This window comes from Coffea arabica, chromosome 1c, assembly GCF_036785885.1.
Source record: "Coffea arabica cultivar ET-39 chromosome 1c, Coffea Arabica ET-39 HiFi, whole genome shotgun sequence".
Lineage (NCBI taxonomy): Eukaryota > Viridiplantae > Streptophyta > Magnoliopsida > Gentianales > Rubiaceae > Coffea > Coffea arabica.
This window is the reverse complement of record NC_092310.1, coordinates 688,840-708,892: the sequence shown is the minus strand read 5'-3', so window position 1 is coordinate 708,892 and position 20,053 is coordinate 688,840. Positions and strand designations below refer to the sequence as shown.

At 35.6% G+C, this 20,053-nt stretch overlaps 2 protein-coding genes across 11 annotated transcripts; one reads left to right on the top strand and one right to left on the bottom strand.

The window, feature by feature from the left end:
* The first annotated feature begins 3,484 nt into the window (after positions 1-3,484).
* Positions 3,485-14,270, top strand: LOC113687263 (uncharacterized). Of its 10 annotated transcripts, none has more exons than XM_027204933.2 (8): positions 3,485-3,644; positions 6,483-6,616; positions 9,234-9,339; positions 11,453-11,635; positions 12,354-12,845; positions 13,028-13,087; positions 13,169-13,245; positions 14,054-14,270. In XM_027204933.2, the coding sequence occupies exons 2-7, from the start codon at positions 6,581-6,583 to the stop codon at positions 13,228-13,230; spliced, it is 939 nt and encodes a 312-aa protein (XP_027060734.2). In that variant the 5' UTR covers positions 3,485-3,644; positions 6,483-6,580; the 3' UTR covers positions 13,231-13,245; positions 14,054-14,270. The 10 variants fall into 10 exon arrangements, with proteins under 10 accessions (XP_027060734.2, XP_027060934.2, XP_071920162.1 ...); XM_027205133.2 differs by having other exon boundaries at positions 3,486-3,644; positions 12,354-12,839; XM_072064061.1 differs by having other exon boundaries at positions 3,500-3,644; positions 13,166-13,245.
* A 1,167-nt stretch (positions 14,271-15,437) lies between these two features.
* On the bottom strand, positions 15,438-19,146 carry LOC113743950 (tubulin alpha-5 chain). Its single transcript, XM_072063108.1, has 5 exons — positions 18,842-19,146; positions 18,035-18,249; positions 17,740-17,939; positions 16,936-17,444; positions 15,438-15,949 (listed from the first exon to the last, which is right to left on the bottom strand). The coding sequence occupies exons 1-5, from the start codon at positions 18,952-18,954 to the stop codon at positions 15,637-15,639; spliced, it is 1,350 nt and encodes a 449-aa protein (XP_071919209.1). The 5' UTR covers positions 18,955-19,146; the 3' UTR covers positions 15,438-15,636.
* Positions 19,147-20,053: the final 907 nt, after the last annotated feature.

The window sequence follows — 20,053 nt, the reverse complement described above, 5'->3', positions numbered from 1 at the left end:
GACTCTTACCTATCCCGCCAGCATTTTGCACTCGAGATTCTAATTCTAGTATCTAGAGTCTGAAGTCTGAACTGAACCAAGGGGCAAACTATAATTCACGACACATATAGACTTCTAATCATGGTTCAAAGTTGCGGTCGCGGTCCGAACCGTTTTACATCAGTCTCGGTATATAGAGGTCACGATTTCGACGAGACGCAAATTTTGAAGCATTTAATATTCTAAAAATTGTGAATAATATTAAAAAATATGCTAAACAAAAATAATAAAAAAATTTAGTAAAAGAAAATCTATAAAATGTAGATTTGCGAGTTGACTCGGGATGATTCGAGCTGATTTAGTCAAGACTATTCATATCGGGGATTTCTCAGCCGAGTTTTTGGTGACTTGGCCAAGTTCTCGATGAGTTAAGTATCTCAAAATCATCTTGTTTGGATATTGTATCAGAGAGATCCGTTCCGATGACGATTCGGCCGAATCGTCTCGGTACTTTGAACCATGCTTCTAATCCTGGATCAGTGAAATCATCACTGTTGGCTTCTGCGAAACAACCCATAATAGACTTTCTTGTGTTGTCATTCTAAATACTAAATTTTATTTCTTGAGCAGAGCGATAGACTTTCAATGCCATGAATAGAAAATACACAATTTCCAGTCCATCATCTCTCTGTGTATCCATATTTCTAGTGTTGAACTGTTGATCTGCTCAAGTCCAATAAGCGTGCAGCTTGTGATGTAAGTATATGTTCATGGTCACTGCACATGCTGTTGAGTGCATGTTCATGGTCGTTGCACATGCTGTTTACCTTGTTGGACTTCTGAATAGAAGACACTTGTGTCATTAGCAACCTCTTGTTCAGGTTAGAATAGGGGTGTGAATCGAAATCGATAATTCAAAACTTTGAAATCAGAATTTTTCGAATTTTTGGTATCAGAATTTCGATCGATTTCAATTTTGAATTCACCAATTCCGAATTCGAATTCGAAACGAATTTCGATTTCGATTTCACCAAATTCATAAATATAAAAATTATTATTATATAAATATTATATTACATATATAAAAAAATATTATATATATGTGTGAAAACAAATTGAAATCGAAATACACCGAATTCATGAATATAAAAGTTATTATTATAATATAAATGTTATATTATATTATATATATATATATATATGAAAAACATATTTGAAATCGAAATAGAAATTCCGAATTTCGATTTCGATTTGAATTTCGAACTGTGTATTCGAAATCGGAAATTTCGATTTGAAAAATCTCGTTACCGAATTCGACCAATTCGAAATCGAAATTCCAATTTTCATTCCGAATTACCGAATTCGAATTTCCGACGGTCGGTAAATCGGAATTTTTTGATTTTGCACACCCCTAGGTTAGAATGGTATACAACCTTTCTTTTTTTCCCTTTTTTTTTTTTTTGCATTTAGCTCTAATTAAAGAAGGACAAAACCATTTTCAGCAAATCAAAACTCGATTTCAGAGAAAGATTGAAGGACTGCTGAATTGCTACACTCTTTAAGTCATTACATAATCAGTAATTGGGGCAAGTGAACACAAGACTCACTGGTGACAAACTATTTTAAGGGTTGGTCAGTAGTTTATTAGCAAGTACTTCACGTAGAGCTTTTGATAAAAGAACTTATTAAGTATTTAAGTGTTTTTAAATATATTCTTTAGATACAGTTTAATAAGTACTTATTGTATTGGATAATGCATAATTTGAAAATTTTTAAATATATTTATCTCTTTATTTATTTCATAATATAGGATAAAATGAACAAATTTAATATTTTATTTTTTAAACTACTAAAAAACTATTCTAAAAACATCAATTTTGAACTTTTGCTAAAAACATTTTTAACACCAAAATTTTCACTCCTAATTGTATGAGATGATGTTCACAAAACATCTCAAAAATACTTTTTTTTTTATATCAAAAACACCCGCAGCAGCAAACGTCATTTTCTTTTTCATTTTCACTTATGCAATGTCCAACAAACTCATTTCAACTGATAGAACATTAACTAGGCACCTATTTTTCCTTTCTTTATAAAGCTTGAAATCTCCCTTTAAAAATAAAAAATAAAAACAAAAACGATGTAAGCCCGCTGACGCCCATTAGGCGAATAGGTTAAAGCAGGTAGTCCAACAATGGACTTGAGGTACCCACTAGTCCATGGGGGCCCATGAACCCACCAGCAGCGGGTGGCTAACAGCTGCCACCAAGTGGGGGCCTTACTGATTAAAAAGGACAAGATATCCAGACGAAATGTTAAAACCAACGGCAATATCTTTTGGGCCTTGTCGCTGCTGTTGCCTGGGCCAATGTGGTAACTTCAGGACAGTGCCATCTTTGGACTGTCCAAAAATAACAAGTGTACGTCAAGGTACTCCCTTTGTGTGAGACAAAAATTTCAATTGTGAATTTTAATTGTAATAGTAGCTATAATTTGAAAAAAAAAAAAACAATTTATTTCCTTAAAAGAAAGAAGAATATAGAGAAAAATTGTAAATGTGCGTAAGGTAACATAATATATATGTAGAATAATGTATTCAATATTAGAATATTCTGTGTGAATTAATTTCTAGTAATTTCCACACGTAAATATTTAGACAGTAAATTGTTTTTAAATGACATTCTAAAACGTCTATTCTTGTGAATAACATACACAATAAAAGGAAAAAAATAACATTTTTCAAATAAAAAGACAACACGAATGCAATGCAAATGATTTTTCTTTTGCATTTCCATAATGCATGATAATTAAACACACATATTTAGCCCCAAAGATGAATAGAATAAAAAAAAACTTTTATTTTGGTCTCTAACCAATGATAAAAAGGAACCAATATATACAACCTTGTAAAACGTCCATCCATCTTTTTGTAAATGACATACATATTTAACCCAAAAGATGAAATAAAAATAAAAGGAAAAAAATAATGAAAGATACAAATGAATTTACTTTTGCATTTCCATAATGAAAGATAATTAAACACACATATTTAACCCAAAAGATTAATAAAAATGAAACTTTTATTTTGGTCTCTAACCAAAGATATATATAAAAAAAAGGAACCAAAAAATATATATATATATATATATATATATATATATATATATATATATATATATATATATATATATATATATATATATATATATATCCTTGGCAAAGGATAAGAAAAGAAGGAGGAGAATGTTAAGGAATAAAAAGAAGAAAGGAGAATATTGAGGAAGTGGAATTACACGCATGAAAAGCACAAACGGTGTAATGACATTGTAGCCGCGTCATATTTCCAAACTTTTGCATTCCTCTTTTCAAGAAAAAAACAAAAAAGAAAAAAGTGGGGCACTTAATTAAGAAGGAAGTTTTGAATAAATTTCAAAGAAATTAAAAGCACAATTAAATCAAAAGATTCAACTGAAAGAAATATAATGAACGTAAGTAGAGTAGAGTTGTAATACTGGGACTCCTTCTCCACTTCCACCTCTCCCTCCCTCCCTCTCTCTCTCTCTCTCTCTCTCTCTCTCTCTCTTTTCTCGCTCTTCCCAGAAATGCTCTGAATTACTTAACTTGGAATCTCTGCCAAGAACGAGTTAGCCAGTACTAATATTCAGGTAAATGAGAAAAAAATGCAAGCTTTATCTTTTAACTTTTTCAAGATTCTTTTTTTTTTCTTTTTAAAGCTGTGATATGATCCTTTCTCTTGTTATTTGTTGTGGGTTTTTGTTGTATAGTCAAAGAAATGGAAAAGGTTTTATTCTGTATGCTTCTTCGTTTTAGTGATCATGGTTTCTTTTGTTCATTTTCTGGGGGAAAATTTGAAACTAAAACTGTGGGTATGTGCATCATTATGTGAAGGATATTGAATTTATTGTTTTATGGGTGTTTTTGTGTGCGAGTTTGTTAAAGTTTTGATTTTTGGAGGATTAGTTAGATAAGAAAGAACAGACTATAGCAGTTTAAAGTTCCTCTGTCTAGGTTTTTGCATTTGTGTTACCAGAATGGTAATGGTTTCTTGTTTTTACTTTTTTTTTTTTTTTTGGGTTTTAACTTTTTGGGTCTGTTCTACTGCTAGGAGATTGAAGAGTTCAATACACCCTGTGCAATCTTGCTATTTCTTCGATTTTGTTGATTCAATCATCATTTGCATAGTTTTGTTTTCCTTGTTTATTTGTCATTGCATTCATTTCTTAGCTACTATACTTTCACCTTGAAGACCATCGGTTTGGTATATTATCTCTTGAAAATGGTTGCTTGGTTTCTCGTTTACTTCTTGCAACTCTGGACAAACTATTCATATTCTTGTTCTTTGTATTAATGCTGTGTTCAATTCTTGGCTTAGGCATAGGTTTCAGGGCGCAGGAAAGAAGGGATAGAAAATAGAACTGTATAAAGCTTGGTTATTTTTCTTTTTTTGGAATGAAATGGAAAATCGCAATCTCAATAGATTGTACTTGATTTTTTTTTTTTGGAGAAATGGAAGCAAATTTGTTCATTTACTGAAAAGGTTTCCCTGCTTCCTTTCGAGTCAGTCTTCTCTAATTACTCTGCACTCTAACTAAAGAAGGTAACTGATTGTATTGGTAGTTGCCTATCTGGAGAACTTGTCAATTGCTGTCTTAAGTAGGTTCTGTTTCATGTGTTGGTCTCTAATGGAGATTCCGGTATCGGCGTTGTATTTTTCCTTTTTCTCCTTAAAAAGAATCTACTTGTGACCTGACTGAAGTATATTTTAGGTGTCTATTGCTTCGTAAGTCAGCAATGTCTTGGTGTAGAACACATGGACTTGAACAGTCAGTGTGTGGGGTTACACCAATCACCAGTCGGTCTACCAGCATAACGAACATAATTGTGGTAGAACAAGTGGACTTGAACAGTTGGCGTGTGGGGTTATACAATCACCAGTCGGTCTACCGGTATAACAAACATAATTAAGGTAGAACGCGTGGACTTGAACAGTCGGTGTGTGGGGCTATACAATCACCTGTCGGTCTCTCTGTATAACAAACATAATTAAGGTGTGCGTTGAACTCAAGCCCCAAGAAATTTTACAGCGTGGTCTAAGTACGTGATTGCATCCGCATGTAATACCGAAGTTGCAAAATTGCAACTATGCTGTGATGTAAAATTGCACCTCAAAATTAATTTCTGGACTCAGCATGGTTGATTGACCAGATGTTGATTGGTTCAAAGTTGGAGTTTGCTATTATATCCTGATTATTCGACATAATTTTACTTGTTCTTTTACCTTCTTGCTGACTTGTCCCAGTAGATGCTCGTGATTGATTTAGCCAGAGCATGTTATCACAAAGAGTGCTTGCTGCCATTCATTTTGGTGACATGCTAGGAGCACATCAAAGCTATCATATCCCTCTCCCCCCTCCAAACCAACCAAAAGGGGGAAAAAAGACTACAAGATGAATAATTAAATAAAGAACGCCCTCTTGAGTACATAAATGAAAACAAAAGGAACCTAACCAAGAAAGGAGGGCCAAATATCACACCTTAACAATTAGAAAGGTTACTATAAGATAGCTTAATTGTAATTGTCTTATCCTAACCGGTTTTGGGCCTTTGAGTCCATTACCAACTTGTTAAAGATATTAAATGGCTTCTCTGTGCATGATAAAGTTTGCAGCCATCTATTGAAGAAAGTTTGCTCTTTAACTTATGCAACTGGTTAAGGCTTCAATTGTCCACTAAAAAGGCCCTTTGAGATTTCCTTGTTTTCTCAAAAGTGTGCTTTTGAAACCTGTAGCACGTTGGCTGCATGAAGTAAACATAAGAATTCTTGTGTTGTTTTAAAGAGGTAATTTGGATAAATAGTTGCACGTTCTGGAGTGGCGATTATCCATAGTTTCAATGTTTTGTTTCTAGGTCTATATTTACTATGCCAAGCATGGTGAGAAGGACTGATTCAGGAGAGCAGGCAATTTCATACTTGTGCAGTCCCTAAATAAGGAAAGAGTTCGAATGCATCTTATGAATAGACACCTTTCTATGCCCATCTCAATCTTAAGATTGGCAAGTTTCATTGTATTATGTGAAATCCTTTACTTTTGTTGCTAGTCCTTTCTATAGATACTTGTAACTGATGTCTATACCCTGCCTATTCACTTTTCAGCGTTAGTTGTGGTTTAAATCATGAATCCTTGATGTAGATGGTTTACTACTTGTTACCCTACGCCGGTTGTGGCAGGGCCATTTTCTTTTGTTGCTAGTTCTTTCTATAGATACTTGTAACTGTTGTCTGTTCCCTGCCCATTCACTTTTCAGTATTAGTTGTAGTACAAATCATGAATCCTTGATATGTATGGTTTATCACTTGTTACCCTACGGCTGTTGCATCAGGGTCATTTTTGGCAAAAATTAAATAGTAACTGTCTTCTGCCCCACCCGTTTCCTTTTATTGGTTTTCCTTGTAAAGGCAACTTTTTCATATTTGATATCAGGTGACGTCTAGCTATCATAAAGCCTGGAAAATACAGTGGTCAATAGCTTACTCATTGATCTCCACCTAAGAACTTGACAAGTACTGAATTTCGGCAAAATGTCTTCTGAAGATGGGGGAAAGCTCTTGACACTAGTAAGCTTTTGAATTATTACATGCCCATTTCCTGGTTGCTCATTTTAGTTTTTTGGTTGAAAATCATCTTTCCCAATTTCAGATAAGGTGATCTTCAAGCTTAGCCTTTTGGCCCATGAATATGGTCACCCTTATATTGTATTACATCTGTTTGAATCCAAGATGTCTGAAGAATATATTGTGGCTATGTTCTTCTAGTTCCTTTCTTTTTAATATTATGAACCTTTGATGTAAATAACTTCGGGGGACTTCAGTTGCCTTCATTTATTAGTAAATGAAAACCTTGTATTTGTTTATTCAGTTATATTGACTAGGCAAATATGAAAAAGCTTTTTCAACATACTGCAAAGTCTCGAATAAAATTCTGCAAATCAGTTTCTAACTTTAAGAACCAAAAAGTTTTTCAAGAAGCATCGAAGAAAAGGAATAGTGGGAACCGTTTTGAACATGCTTTGCAACTCCACTTTTAATGTCATACAATTTATGAATCATGGAATTATAAGTTTTCTGAAATACACACTTTTAAAATAAAAATTCTGAATTTAGGTTTGTAATATTATGAAAATAATATATATTGCTTAGAATATTGAAATTGTTTTAAAAATATGTTTTTTGTGTGTTTGTGTAAAGACATGTATGATAGATGTTAGAAAAGCAGACAAATTAATATGCCACCATACACGTAAAAATCTGAGTTGCATGCACAAAACCCTACTCTGGTAAGTCTGGGAAAAACTTGACATCAAAAGAAGAAATGATAATAAGGTGATGAATCATGCCAGCAAAAGAAGTGGTCAAGGCAGAAGAAAAGGTTTAATCCATATTTCTTGAAATATGTTTTGAATTTTGGTCCAGTAAAACACATTCTTGGGCTATTTCATCTGATAAAAATTGATCCTATGCTGACTTTTGCATGGGAATGAACAAGTAGAGAAGATCTTTGGAATTCCAAGTAATGGAAGAATTTGCATTGATTTTCAGTTTGTTGTTTTGGATGCTTATAGGTTCAGAAAAATTTGAGATTTCGTTGAATACAAAAGATTTCAACTTATGTTGGAAATAACTATTCGATAGAATAATAAATGAGCTGTAAAGAACTCAATGTATGCAATGTATGGATGTTAAGAACTACAACAATTTGAAAAATTAAATTAAAGAAAATACTTAAGGAATTAACTTGCTTTTGAATTTAAAATATCTGCTATTTTATGTGTGGCTCAAATGACCTTAGAATAAATGGACTGATGAATTCCTAATTTATTCTGCCCAAGACAGAGTGCAAAAAAATCCTACCATATACTTTCTGCAACATTACTGCTGTAATGGTATGTGAATCATAGGTTCCATCCAAACATATGAATGAGAGACTTATGTCATTGTCAAGTTATTCTTCCTATTCAAAATTCAAGTGTACCTACATTGATACATACATACATACATATATATATATGGATAAGAACAGCCATGTTTTATTGAATTTTGGCTCATGAAATTGTTTTATTTAATTACTTTAAATAGTTCAATTTCATTTGAAAAAGTGCATTGCACCAATATAACTCCAATACCTGTTGAGGAGCAAATGATGAATATATAAGACAAAAGATGAATAAGATTAATTTGAGGTACTAGATAAAGTAAATATATAAGAATTTAAGTTAGGCTGTAACAACCATCTCTTTCTGTTCAAGGTAAATAGTATGGGGGGAAAGTGTATCCTTCCCTCAAGAAGGATCATCTCTAACATGAAGCCCACCTTGAGAGAGAGAGACAGAGAGAGAGAGAGAGAGATTAGCTGCAGAGATTCATGTTTATTGATTATTTGGTGGATATGAAAATTTTCCCTCCTTCATCGGCTCAGATGATTTAGTTGACTTTTCAGTCACTTGAAAAACTTACAGATATAATAAGTGCAATCTAGCAAGCTTGACATCTTGTACAGCAACATTATTGAGTTCTGTTTATGTGTTTGGTTCGTGCAGTATTATGTGTGCTATTGAGTTGTAAATCCAATGTGTACCTTCGCTTACTGTGTAGTAGAGATGGTAAAAAGGTAGAACTGGAGCTATTGTAGCCACAACCTGTAGCATTCACAGCCAAAAGAAGAACAACGTTGTCCAGGCACCAAATATTTTGCGCTGCTTCTTTCCTTTCCTTTTTTTTATTGCATTTTCACTGTACTATTTTCCTTCATCAGCAATTGATGCATTAAAGTAGTCTTAGTGTTTTGGCATGGGTAAAGCTGCATAATTTTTTCCCCATGTGTAAATCTTCTTTAGCTTTTTTTTCCAGCCATTGGGACAAGGTATTATGGCTTGTCTTATCTTACAAAACGTTAAATGTGCTAGTTTTATGATTTCTGGCCAATTTTAGTAATGAACTTTCTTTGTTAATCTGCTTCTGCATTAAAGCTAGCATGTAAGCCCTCTGATCGGTAATCAGACGCGGTACAAATTTGCGATTTTAAAAGAGGTTTGATTGTCTTGGAGATTTGCTGATCGTATTGTTGCCTTATTTTACTGGAAAGTCTGATGAAAAGACAGGGAAAAAGCACAAGTAAATTATTTCCAGATATCTGTTTATTCATTCATTTTTCTTAACCAGTGTGCTCTCTTTGCAGGTGCAAAATCGCATAGAAAGGTGTCTCCGCCTTTATATGAACCAAAGGGAAGTTATGAACACTCTGTTCATTCACGACAACATAGAGCCACATGTTACTGAAATTGGTATTCTTCTTACTAAACCCTGCATTATTTATTTCCAGTAAATGAGTAATCACTAACAGTAACTTTGTTTGTGACTGAAGCATTTCATAGTTCTTCTTACTTGTTTTAGTCTAATTTTTGTATTATTTTATCTAAACAATTAGCTAGTTAAGTAACATGTTTCTTTTTCTTTTGTTTATCATTGTTAGGGTGATAATTAGCAAAACGGCTGTGGCCAGTGCTTCACTAAGTATATTACTCTGTGTTTGTTGGTACATTAAAATTGGTTCAAGCATTCCAAGGCATAAATAGCGGTTGATACAAATACCTGTCCAGGTGTACTGTCTGAAACTTGCATGGAGTTAGGAGAAACTGTTGGCGTGTCTTCTTCTTCTTCCCCCAAATCTTTCTCCCCTTTCATTTACCAAACAATCTTGACAATCCCCTAGAATAATCAAGACCTTAGAAAAGAGAAAAGATAACAAAATAGTTGTTTGATTGGTGTCCAAACAAGTGCTTGAAGTTCGAGCATGCTGAATTAAATTGAATCATTCTTTATTTTTTTTTTTAGTTTTACATTGTTGTATGTGACATATCTATAATAAGATAAACACTGGATGTCATCCTTCAGGGCTTGATGATTCTAGGGGCTGCGAGCTGGGGTATATGGCATAAAAACAGAATAAAAAGAATATTTGTCAAATTGACCTTTTAGCAATAATTCGTAATAGCAATTTTTGTTTTTTATCAACCTTAGAGTGGCCATGTGATAGAAGCAATTTCTATTTTGGTTTTAGAGGTGGATCAAGTTACATTTGAAAAGTTATTACTTTCTGCTTTCCACGTCCATAGATGCTTAATGATTCATGAATTGGATTAGCAACTCAATTCTTTCTTGTCATGCTCCAGTTGAATCAACTGGCTGCCTAGGGTGAAAAATTGTTGTAATCTTGTACTGTGATTACAAATTTCCTTTTGCCTACACCCCACCTGTCCGCACAGGATGTTTGCTAGTTGATTGGCTACCCAAAAGCTCTTTTTTTTTTTTTTTATTTCCCATTCTTGAGCTGCCACCTTTTAGTTGACTATGTTTAGATCTTGTTCCTCATTTGAGCCTATGGTGCAAGTGATCTACCAAATTTCCTAGTAGAAATGCTTGCTTGCTTTTAATTCTGAACATAATGGAGAGGTGTTGCGAGAAGTTTGAAAGTGCAGCTACCTTATGTATATTAGATTTAGCTACTTCTGCTTCTAATTAATCTCTTTGATTTTAGAATATGATTATTAAGGTGTTGCTTCTCTTTTTCCTTTTACCTCAAGTGGATGGTTACGTAACAGCAGAAGTTCTGGTTGTTAGTGGAATAGTATTTGGCCATTTGCTGAAAGTTCATCAACCAGTACCTTTGTGACTACTTTTTATGGCTTATGCGTGTTGATTGTGAGCTAAAATTTAAAGTTCAGGAGCATAAAAATTGCCGTTGATAAGGCAGATCAGTCTAGTAGCTGTTTTACTGTACCACTATGAGATGATAGAATATAGTTTTTGATGTGTTTTGAAAAGGAGCTAGTGGCTATGCAACAAATTAATAGTTCATTGCATGTAAAGATATAAAATTGATGGTTCCAGGGCCATTTAGCAACTTGCTGTTTGCGTATTAGTTGAGTTCTGAATTCTAGTTGTGTAAACATGTGCAAACAGAGATCAAGCCATTAATTACTTCTTGTATATTCCTGATTTTTGTTGACAAATAATGGTTGTCTGACACACTTAAGACATTTTTTGGATTATTTGAATTTATATTAGCTTTAATTGAAATGGTATGTCAAGTCATGAAAGTATATAAATAGATAAAAATTTTATCAATTCATGAGAATCATTAGTATTTAGAGTGATGAAATTGGAAGGGGAAGTAACTTTTCAGGTTTGGTTGACCAAGAAGCATAGACTCGTCTAAGGAGATACTGTATATTGTTAGATTTTCTTTGGTACCTCTTGATTGGTATTATAAATTGAGATTGAGTTTGGGATGCCATCTCTTTTAACCATGACTTTATTTGGTTGCTACCCTTCCATTATCAGTCTGTAATTGTGTCGCACACCTTTCAAGGTCATAACTTGATACCTGCATTTCAGTTTGGCAAAAGCTGGAAGAAGAAAATCAAGAATTCTTCAAGGCATATTATCTAAGATTGATGGTGAAAGAGCAAATCATGGAATTCAACAAGTTGCTTGCAGAACAGGTGGAGTTGATGCGTCGATTTGGGTCAGCAGGGATAGCATCCATATCTATGTCTAATGGATCTCATATTGCACCAAGTATGATAATTTTCTGGTTTTAGGTTGATTTGGTGCACTCAATACTTAACTCTGTCTGAATGTATCAAAAGCCCCATGAAGTTGTCAACTTTTATGCTTTAACATCTTCTGTTTATATCTAAATTGATTGTAGCGTGCTTTGTTATTTTGTGCACCTTTTGTTCCCTTTTTCATATACTAGCTACTCATTGGAGATCCATTAAGTGTTGTTGAGCAACCTATTCTCTGGTTATATGATGATTATCTGGGACAAGAATTGGAGCAGAGATATTAGATTCTCTGTCCCTTCTCCTCGTCCTTCCCTCTTCAAAGTTGTTCATCCCCTTCTGTGTCAATTTTTCTGACTCTCAATCTGCTTAATACGTTTAATGAAGATTGCCATGGTGATTGTGTTTTTGGATTGAAGAAATTATTGGAAAATGTTATTGACCTATCGTGGATTCCTTAGTTTGTAAGGCCATCTCGTCATGTTGCTTGATTGTGTGGCATAATGAAGCTAAACCTTAATAAAAGTTTGCACTTCACTTAAATGATGCCTGCACTTCATGCTTATGCCCTGAACAGCCTTTCAGCTTTATACTTTAATGCACCTTCTTCTGTCTAACTGAATATTTAGATGTTATCATAGTGGCTTACACGTTAAATTATTTAACTTGATCCAAATTCTGCTATCAACAAACCACAATATTGTTGTTCATTCTATCATAACTTTGTGCAGCACAACAAAACTTGGGTGTTTGTAGAGCTGCAGAAAATGTTGGCCCTACTTTGAGGGCGGAGAACATACACCAGCCTATTTCTGCCAATTTACACAATGTTTTCAGCAACTGTGGGTCATCAATGCAGTCATGTGTCGAAACAGCTATTAATATGGCTTCTCATAGCAGAAACGTTGATGTTTCTGCAAATATGTTGTTGGGTCAGAGCTCAAATAGGGCAATAACACCTGTAATAGATGGAGGGATGATTAAATCAGAACCTAGCTACGCTGGCAATTCTTCTTTTGAGTTTGGTGCACATAACAATCTTGTGGAGTCTCGTTCTGCATTGGCTGATGCATCTGTCTCATCTTTCAGTAGTGTGGAGTCCAATTCACAACCCTTAAACGAAACTCTGATTGATGCTGACACTTCTTCATTTGGGTTTTTTGGGCAAATTTCTCAACATTTTGGCCTCTCAGACCTCGGAGCTGATTTTGCCAATGGTTCTGGTTTGCTCTCTCTCTCTCTCTCGAGCCCACCATGACAGACATCTCCCTCCCCTTCCCCCTTCACCCTTCCCCCTTCCCCATCTCCCCTCTCTCTCTCGAGCCCACCATGACAGACATCTCCCTCCCCTCCCCATCGCCCCACTCAGCCTCTTTCGCTTAACCCTTGTTTCGTTTCATGACAGACATGTACTCTAGCCCACCCTTCATGACAGCTGATTCAGGCAACTTTCTTGACCCCAATGGTAGGTTGAAACACCAAGGTAAAGATTTTTGTTGTTTTTTATGATTTCCAATGCTAAATATGTCACTTTTTGCTGAAGCAGAGATTGAAAGGTTGAATACTGCACCAGAAAGCTTGAGATACCAAGATCTTGGTGGTGACTAGCTAATGTGCTATTTGGTACTTTCATCCATCTGGTGCCTCTTGCTTTTAAACTTGGCTATGTCCCTTTTCTTTACTTGATTATTTACCTGTTTGTTCAAAATTTCAAGAATTTTCCTAGTCTTTTGGCCTTGTCCACGGACTAATGACATGCAGGAAAAATCAGTTTTCTGAAAGCTATGACCTTTCCTAGTTTTTTGGAGTTAATTCCCTGCCACGTATTCATGGCATAAAGGAAAAGTCAAATTTCATATAGGTCATCTGCGTGTTTGACATACTTATATTTGCATGTGAAAATTGAAGCATGGTCCCTGATTAAAATGTGTGATGCTCAACTGGATGGGTCAGCACCTGATTCTTACGATTGTCTTTTGCTTATGAAAGTGACATTGTACTACAAGAAGAGGGATGATTGCCCAGTTTATAATTGTTTTCTCACTTAAATATGCCAGCAGTGAAAGCAAAGAGGCAGCAGAGAGGCAGAGTTAGAAACTACCATCACTACATGAAGTAGTTTCTTGAGAGGACATTATAATCCGTCTGTCACGTTTGCTGCTTTCCGCTGCTTGTGCCAAGTCTTATAAGAACAAAAGTAGGTTATGGGTCCCTAGAAAATAGCAGTCTTAAATTTCTTCTTTTCCTGTTGTCTCACTGTGATTGGGACACTGTATCAAAACCTTTCTTATTGTATTCTTGGTAATGGTTTAAATCCCAAGGAATGAAGTATATATTGTGGTGGAGTTTTTGTTTTGCCTTTTTTTTTTTTTTAGTGTTTCCATGTTAATCAGTGAGTGGATTGATTATTTCCTTTCATTTGCTTCTGCAGCTCCGAGATAGGCAGAATGAGGACCAAACTTCTTGTAAATAGCTTCTTATAGTGGCTTTGGAATTTTGCACTCTGTGAAGGTATAGTTTGATGTACATCTGATAGTACTAAGACGTGAACACCGTATTTTTGTAGAATGAGTTAAGAACAGGTTAGCATAATTGTTGGATCTTTTCTTTTCTGGGTTATGGTTTTATGGTGGTTAAAGTTGTTAGCAGGGTGCCGTAGCTTTATTCCCACTGTCCTTTAAAAGCAGATCGCCTCTTTATTTTGGTGATTTCGTTATCCCTTTTCAATTTGGCAGCCGATAGAGTTACATCAAGATGTTTCTGGGGATTACTAGAAATTGCTTCCTTTTTTACTACATATTAGTGATTCTGGGGAACTGATTTTGAACCAGAAAATATAACCGTTTTCCATTTTCATGAGGTTAAGATTCTTAATTGTTGTTGGCAACTAGAAGACCTCAGGAAGCTTGGCTTTAATTCGTCTCTCCAGAGTGTCTCTTGAACTTTTCCAGTGGCATCAGTATTTGTATGTTGATATTAAATGTTCTCATCATAATCTCAGATGTTTTGAGTCACATTATTGTGTGGCATCGGAGGCAACAAACAAGCTTTTGTTTTCTCTTGGATCGCCTGCTGCAAGCATTCTTGATTTTAGTTTTTCATGTGACTTTTCTTCCCCATAACTGAGCAGCATTAGACGGCACTCTCAGCTGATAAACAAAATTTTAACCAAAGCCATAGGCATTTGCTGCTGGCAGCCACTAGCCTAAGATTTTGTTTATTTGTATCATGGGTGTAAAAGGAACTAGGAGAAACGCCTGCATGCACGCATTTCAAAGTACGCGGATCACCTAAAATTGTATTTTTGAGTTTGGATTGCATTTTTCTGGATTTTATTGTGAAAATATTACTGTAACGATTTGATATATATGAAGTAAAAAGGTGGTTGAAAAATGTATTCACGAAAAACGTAATTTTTGCTATCCAAACAAAGCTAAAGCAAAAGCATAGGGTACAGACTTGCATCCGCTGTGGGAGTAATTTTATCATCTTATGCTAGCAGCCAACAATCGTAGACGTTTAGTGCCAAGAGGCCTCCTCCTTGTTTGCTTGATCTAACCGTTTAACAAAAGAGTAATCTTTTGGCCGAGAGATTGTTTAATCAGAAGCCGAAGATTGTTTTCATAAGCATTTTGACGGCCACATCTTTGTAATCAAGAGAAACCAGCCGAATGCATCTCACCATTTCACTCTGATATAACCTTGTCATGTCGTACCAATTGAGTTTCAAGGCAATAATCAACGTTGGAGGTCAGAAACAAGAAAGGTAAATGGCGAGGAAAAGAAAATGAGGTATGGGTTTCTTGAAAGCATGCTTCATCACAAGAATCTAATATATATAGATCATCACCTGTTTGCTATTAGCACAAAAACTTTGAGATTGAAACATTTGACACAATTCAACAATTGCAAGCTAGGCAAAGAAACAGCAATACACAAAGATAAGGTACAGATTCAATCAAGTAGAAGAGATGGGCAAAGCCAGAAAGCCCGTGTTCATAACATGCCAAGCTATCAGTAGTCTTCGGGTTCTTCCTCTTCGTCAACACCTTCAGCACCAACTTCCTCGTAATCCTTCTCAAGAGCAGCCAAGTCCTCTCGGGCTTCGGAGAACTCTCCTTCTTCCATGCCTTCACCGACGTACCAATGAACAAATGCCCTCTTGGAGTACATGAGGTCAAACTTATGATCAATCCGCGAAAAAACTTCTGCCACTGCAGTATTATTACTGATCATGCACACAGCTCGCTGCACTTTGGCAAGATCACCCCCCGGTACCACAGTTGGAGGTTGATAGTTAATACCACATTTGAAGCCGGTAGGGCACCTGTGTAAAGAAGAGAGGATGATCAAACGTACACATTGAAATGAATAAACATAATGGCTATTGCTAAGTTGGTCTTAGCCGTAAGTGCACGACGATCATTCTCAAGGTTAACCGGTGAGCCGTCAAACACAACCAGTCGTTCTTCCCTTTGAGGGAAAATTAAGGGAAGAAATACTAGCAGAAAGAACAAATGTTAGTGGGTTCTAATACATGCTGTCTGCAATGAACATGCATGCCATGCAGTAGATAATTGTTGATGGTAGCATGTCACGTTATCCTACTCCATGCTTCACCTAGAGTGGACCACATGTTTATGTATGCATGGACAGGTTGGCAGTGATCATAAATCAACGGTAAAGATTGAATAAGCCAGTATCTGAAATCAGGCTTAGATTGAGCTTGGTTCATAGCCATCTTATTTACCTAAAGAAACTGATATATAACTAATGACTTGAGTTACAATTTCACCAAATTATGTTAAAAGGTTAATTTAGAGTAATCCTGCCTGTTTTACATGAATGTAACACCCAAATTCCATGTATAGGTAGCTCGTGAACTGTTTCTCAGGTTTATGTTCTCTACATGTTTTCAGAGATTCCACCTACTTTGTGTTCTCTTTCCTGAAGATCAATGAAGAGTATGAAGCATACCCAAAAAAAAAAATTACATAACGCTAAAATGAAGCTGGCAAATTCAAAATTAAACATCAGCAAAACACCTGAAATAGTCCTAAATGCAGCATCTTGTGGATTTTGGAGAAGCTGATCTTAGTTAAACTTGTCCAAACACAATAATGATACAACTAAAGAACCATTCAGTTCCAGATGTTTTAGACCAAATGCATGACAAGATGATTTAGACTAGCATATTCATATCTTGACCATTTCAGAGAATATACTAAATAGTTACGAGACTAAGAGCCAGCATCTTGAAAATCTCCAAGATACTTCTTAATGTATAATAGTGATAATAAGCAATTTCCTTACCAGTCAACAAACTGAACTGTCCTTTTGGTTTTTATGGTAGCAACAGCAGCATTGACATCTTTGGGAACAACATCTCCACGGTACATCAGGCAGCAAGCCATATACTTCCCATGTCTAGGATCACATTTTGCCATCATGCTTGAGGGCTCAAACACTGCATTTGTTATCTCAGGCACTGATAGCTGTTCATGGTATGCTTTCTCAGCTGATATTACAGGTGCATAAGATGAAAGCATGAAATGAATTCGAGGATATGGTACAAGGTTGGTCTGGAACTCTGTAATGTCCACATTGATGGCTCCATCAAATCTTAAAGAAGTTGTCAGGGATGAAATGATTTGAGAAATCAAGCGGTTCAAATTAGTATATGTAGGTCTCTCAATATCTAGAGATCTCCTACAAATATCATAAATGGCTTCATTGTCCAACAGCACAGCAACATCCGTGTGTTCAAGGAGGGAATGAGTAGAAAGAACACTGTTATAAGGCTCCACAACAGCAGTGGATACCTGCAAATCAAACCAGATGAGTGCTGTTAACCTCTATTTTGCAACTTCATAATTTAAATTAATTAGATAATACCTATTCAGCAACAAACTGACTCCAATTTGTTTCATATCAAAATGTTATAAAACTTCAACTATTCGACGTGTACTCATAGAATCAACATCCAGCAAACTTCTACAGCAAATAATAACTAAGGGCATTGCGTTAAAACGTGCGAGAGATACATAAACACCACATAAGCATAACATTCAAATTAACAAGTCCAATGTTCCTCATCTGTAACTACAGTATAAGCACCTGGGGAGAAGGATAGATGGTGAAGCCAAGCTTAGACTTCTTTCCATAGTCCACAGACAAACGCTCCAATAACAATGATCCCAATCCAGAACCAGTACCACCACCAACAGCATTGAAAACTAAGAAACCTTGCAAGCCAGTGCAATTATCAGCCAATTTCCTCACCCTATCCAGGCAAAGATCAACAATCTCTTTTCCGACTGCAAAACATATTAACACAGCAATGAATATCCAAACATAACAGACAGATACAAAACAGCGACGGTTTAGACAAAGCTCCTCAGAAACATTTTACCAGTATAATGCCCTCTTGCAAAATTGTTAGCAGCATCTTCCTTTCCAGAAATAAGCTGTTCAGGGTGGAAAAGCTGGCGGTATGTCCCAGTCCTGACCTCATCGATAACAGTGGGTTCGAGATCCAAAAAAATAGCTCTTGGAACATGCTTCCCTGATCCGGTTTCGCTAAAAAAAGTGTTGAATGCATCATGTGCAATACCCACTGTAGTGTCACTGCAAAATTTAGAGAGAATTCATTCATAACCACAACGACAGAACAAATCACTGAAAGGTACGTGAAACAACAAAAGAAAGCAAGATTTAGCAGAATGCGCATCTCATTTCAACTATTGATCACATACCACCCAGATTTGTTCAGAACATGGGTTCACATTTGCTCCAAAACACAAATTAATTTTGCTCTCTCTTTAATCTTTCTGTCATGAGGCACAAATGGTCACCAGAAGCACAAAATTCAAGAATGTACAACCATCCTCTCATCATACAAATTGAGATCAAATTTCCCAAAGCTACAAAACCGGATCCACCGACAAAATTGCCCAAAACTCCAACAGAAACAGACAATGAATCCCAAAAAGAAAAAACAAAACATCTGCTCTTTTGGTCCAGGGAGAAAAGGTAAAAACCAAAAAATCACAGAAACCCTTTTCAAAAAATGAAATTTTTAATCGAACCCATGCAATGACAAAGCCCAAAGATGATGAGAATCACAAATCTTCAACCATCAACCCCTATAAACACATAAAAAAAGGAAAAAGGTAAGCTTTTACAAATAAAAGATGGGCAGAAAAAAGGAGAGACAGACCTGGGCATCATGCCATCAGCGTGGATGCCATGTTCAAGGCAATACAGCTCCCAACAGGAATTCCCAACCTGAATCCCTGCTTGTCCTATGTGAATGCTTATGATTTCTCTCATTTTTAACAACCCCTAAAACCTCCGCTCTTTTCTTTTTTCCTGGCTAGGTCTTCTTCCTCTCTCTTTTGATAGCAAGAAGACCTTTTCCTCTCCTCTTTCTGTCTTTACCCTCTCTTTCTCTTTCTCTTTCTCTCTCTGTAAGATACAAAAGGTGTAGAATATCTAGGGGGCAATGAGGTAGTCTCTGTTATCCTATGTTTTCAGAACCGGACCGGATAGCGATTCGGCCGAGGTCAGGGGTCAGGGGTCAATGGGTTCGACCGGGGGTCGATAGGGGTCGAACCGGATGACGTCATAAATAAAAATTATTTTAAAATTAAAATGTTATATATATAATATCTAATAATATATTGATATTAATAAAGGCATATTCATATATATTTGATGTTTCAAATATATTTAACAAGAAAATACAAAGAAATTAGAACAATCAAGTAGCAATTTATATTATTTAATAAATATTAACAAGTTTAGAATTAAAATTATGAATTTAATTGAAAAATAACATCAAATTTTAGGACAATATTTATAAAGTATCAAATATTTGAGGTATATCAATAAGTTTTAACAATTTAGGGGGTCAAAACATAATATTAAAAAGTTTAAATTTTTTTTTTAAAAAAATACTGTTGAACCGGAAAAACCGGTTTTTTCCCGGTCAAACCCGGTCAAACCCGGTTTTTGACCGGCTTTGACCGGGTTTTAAATTTCCGGTTTTCTAATGTGACTCGGACCGGCTACCTGGCCGGTTCCCGGTTCAACCGGTTCGACCGGCCGGTCCGGTCCGAGTTTGAAAACAGAGCTGTTATCTAGATAGGTATGTGTCTCCCCTACTTGCTCATTTCTTATTTAATTTTCTAATAATGCAAATCCTGTGGTTTATTTATTCTACGGACAGCATAGACCCAGCCTTTTTCTTTCGCCCTTTTTCTTCTATACCTTGGAAAGATAGAGGGCTAGTTTGTTAGAGCACATAAATGAAATCAAGGAAGTATCATTGGAAAAAATTATTGAAAATAAAATTATGGCATTCTTTGGGATGCGAAGATGTATGTTGGATGAAAAAATAATTGAAAAATGTGTTCATAATAATGCGAGT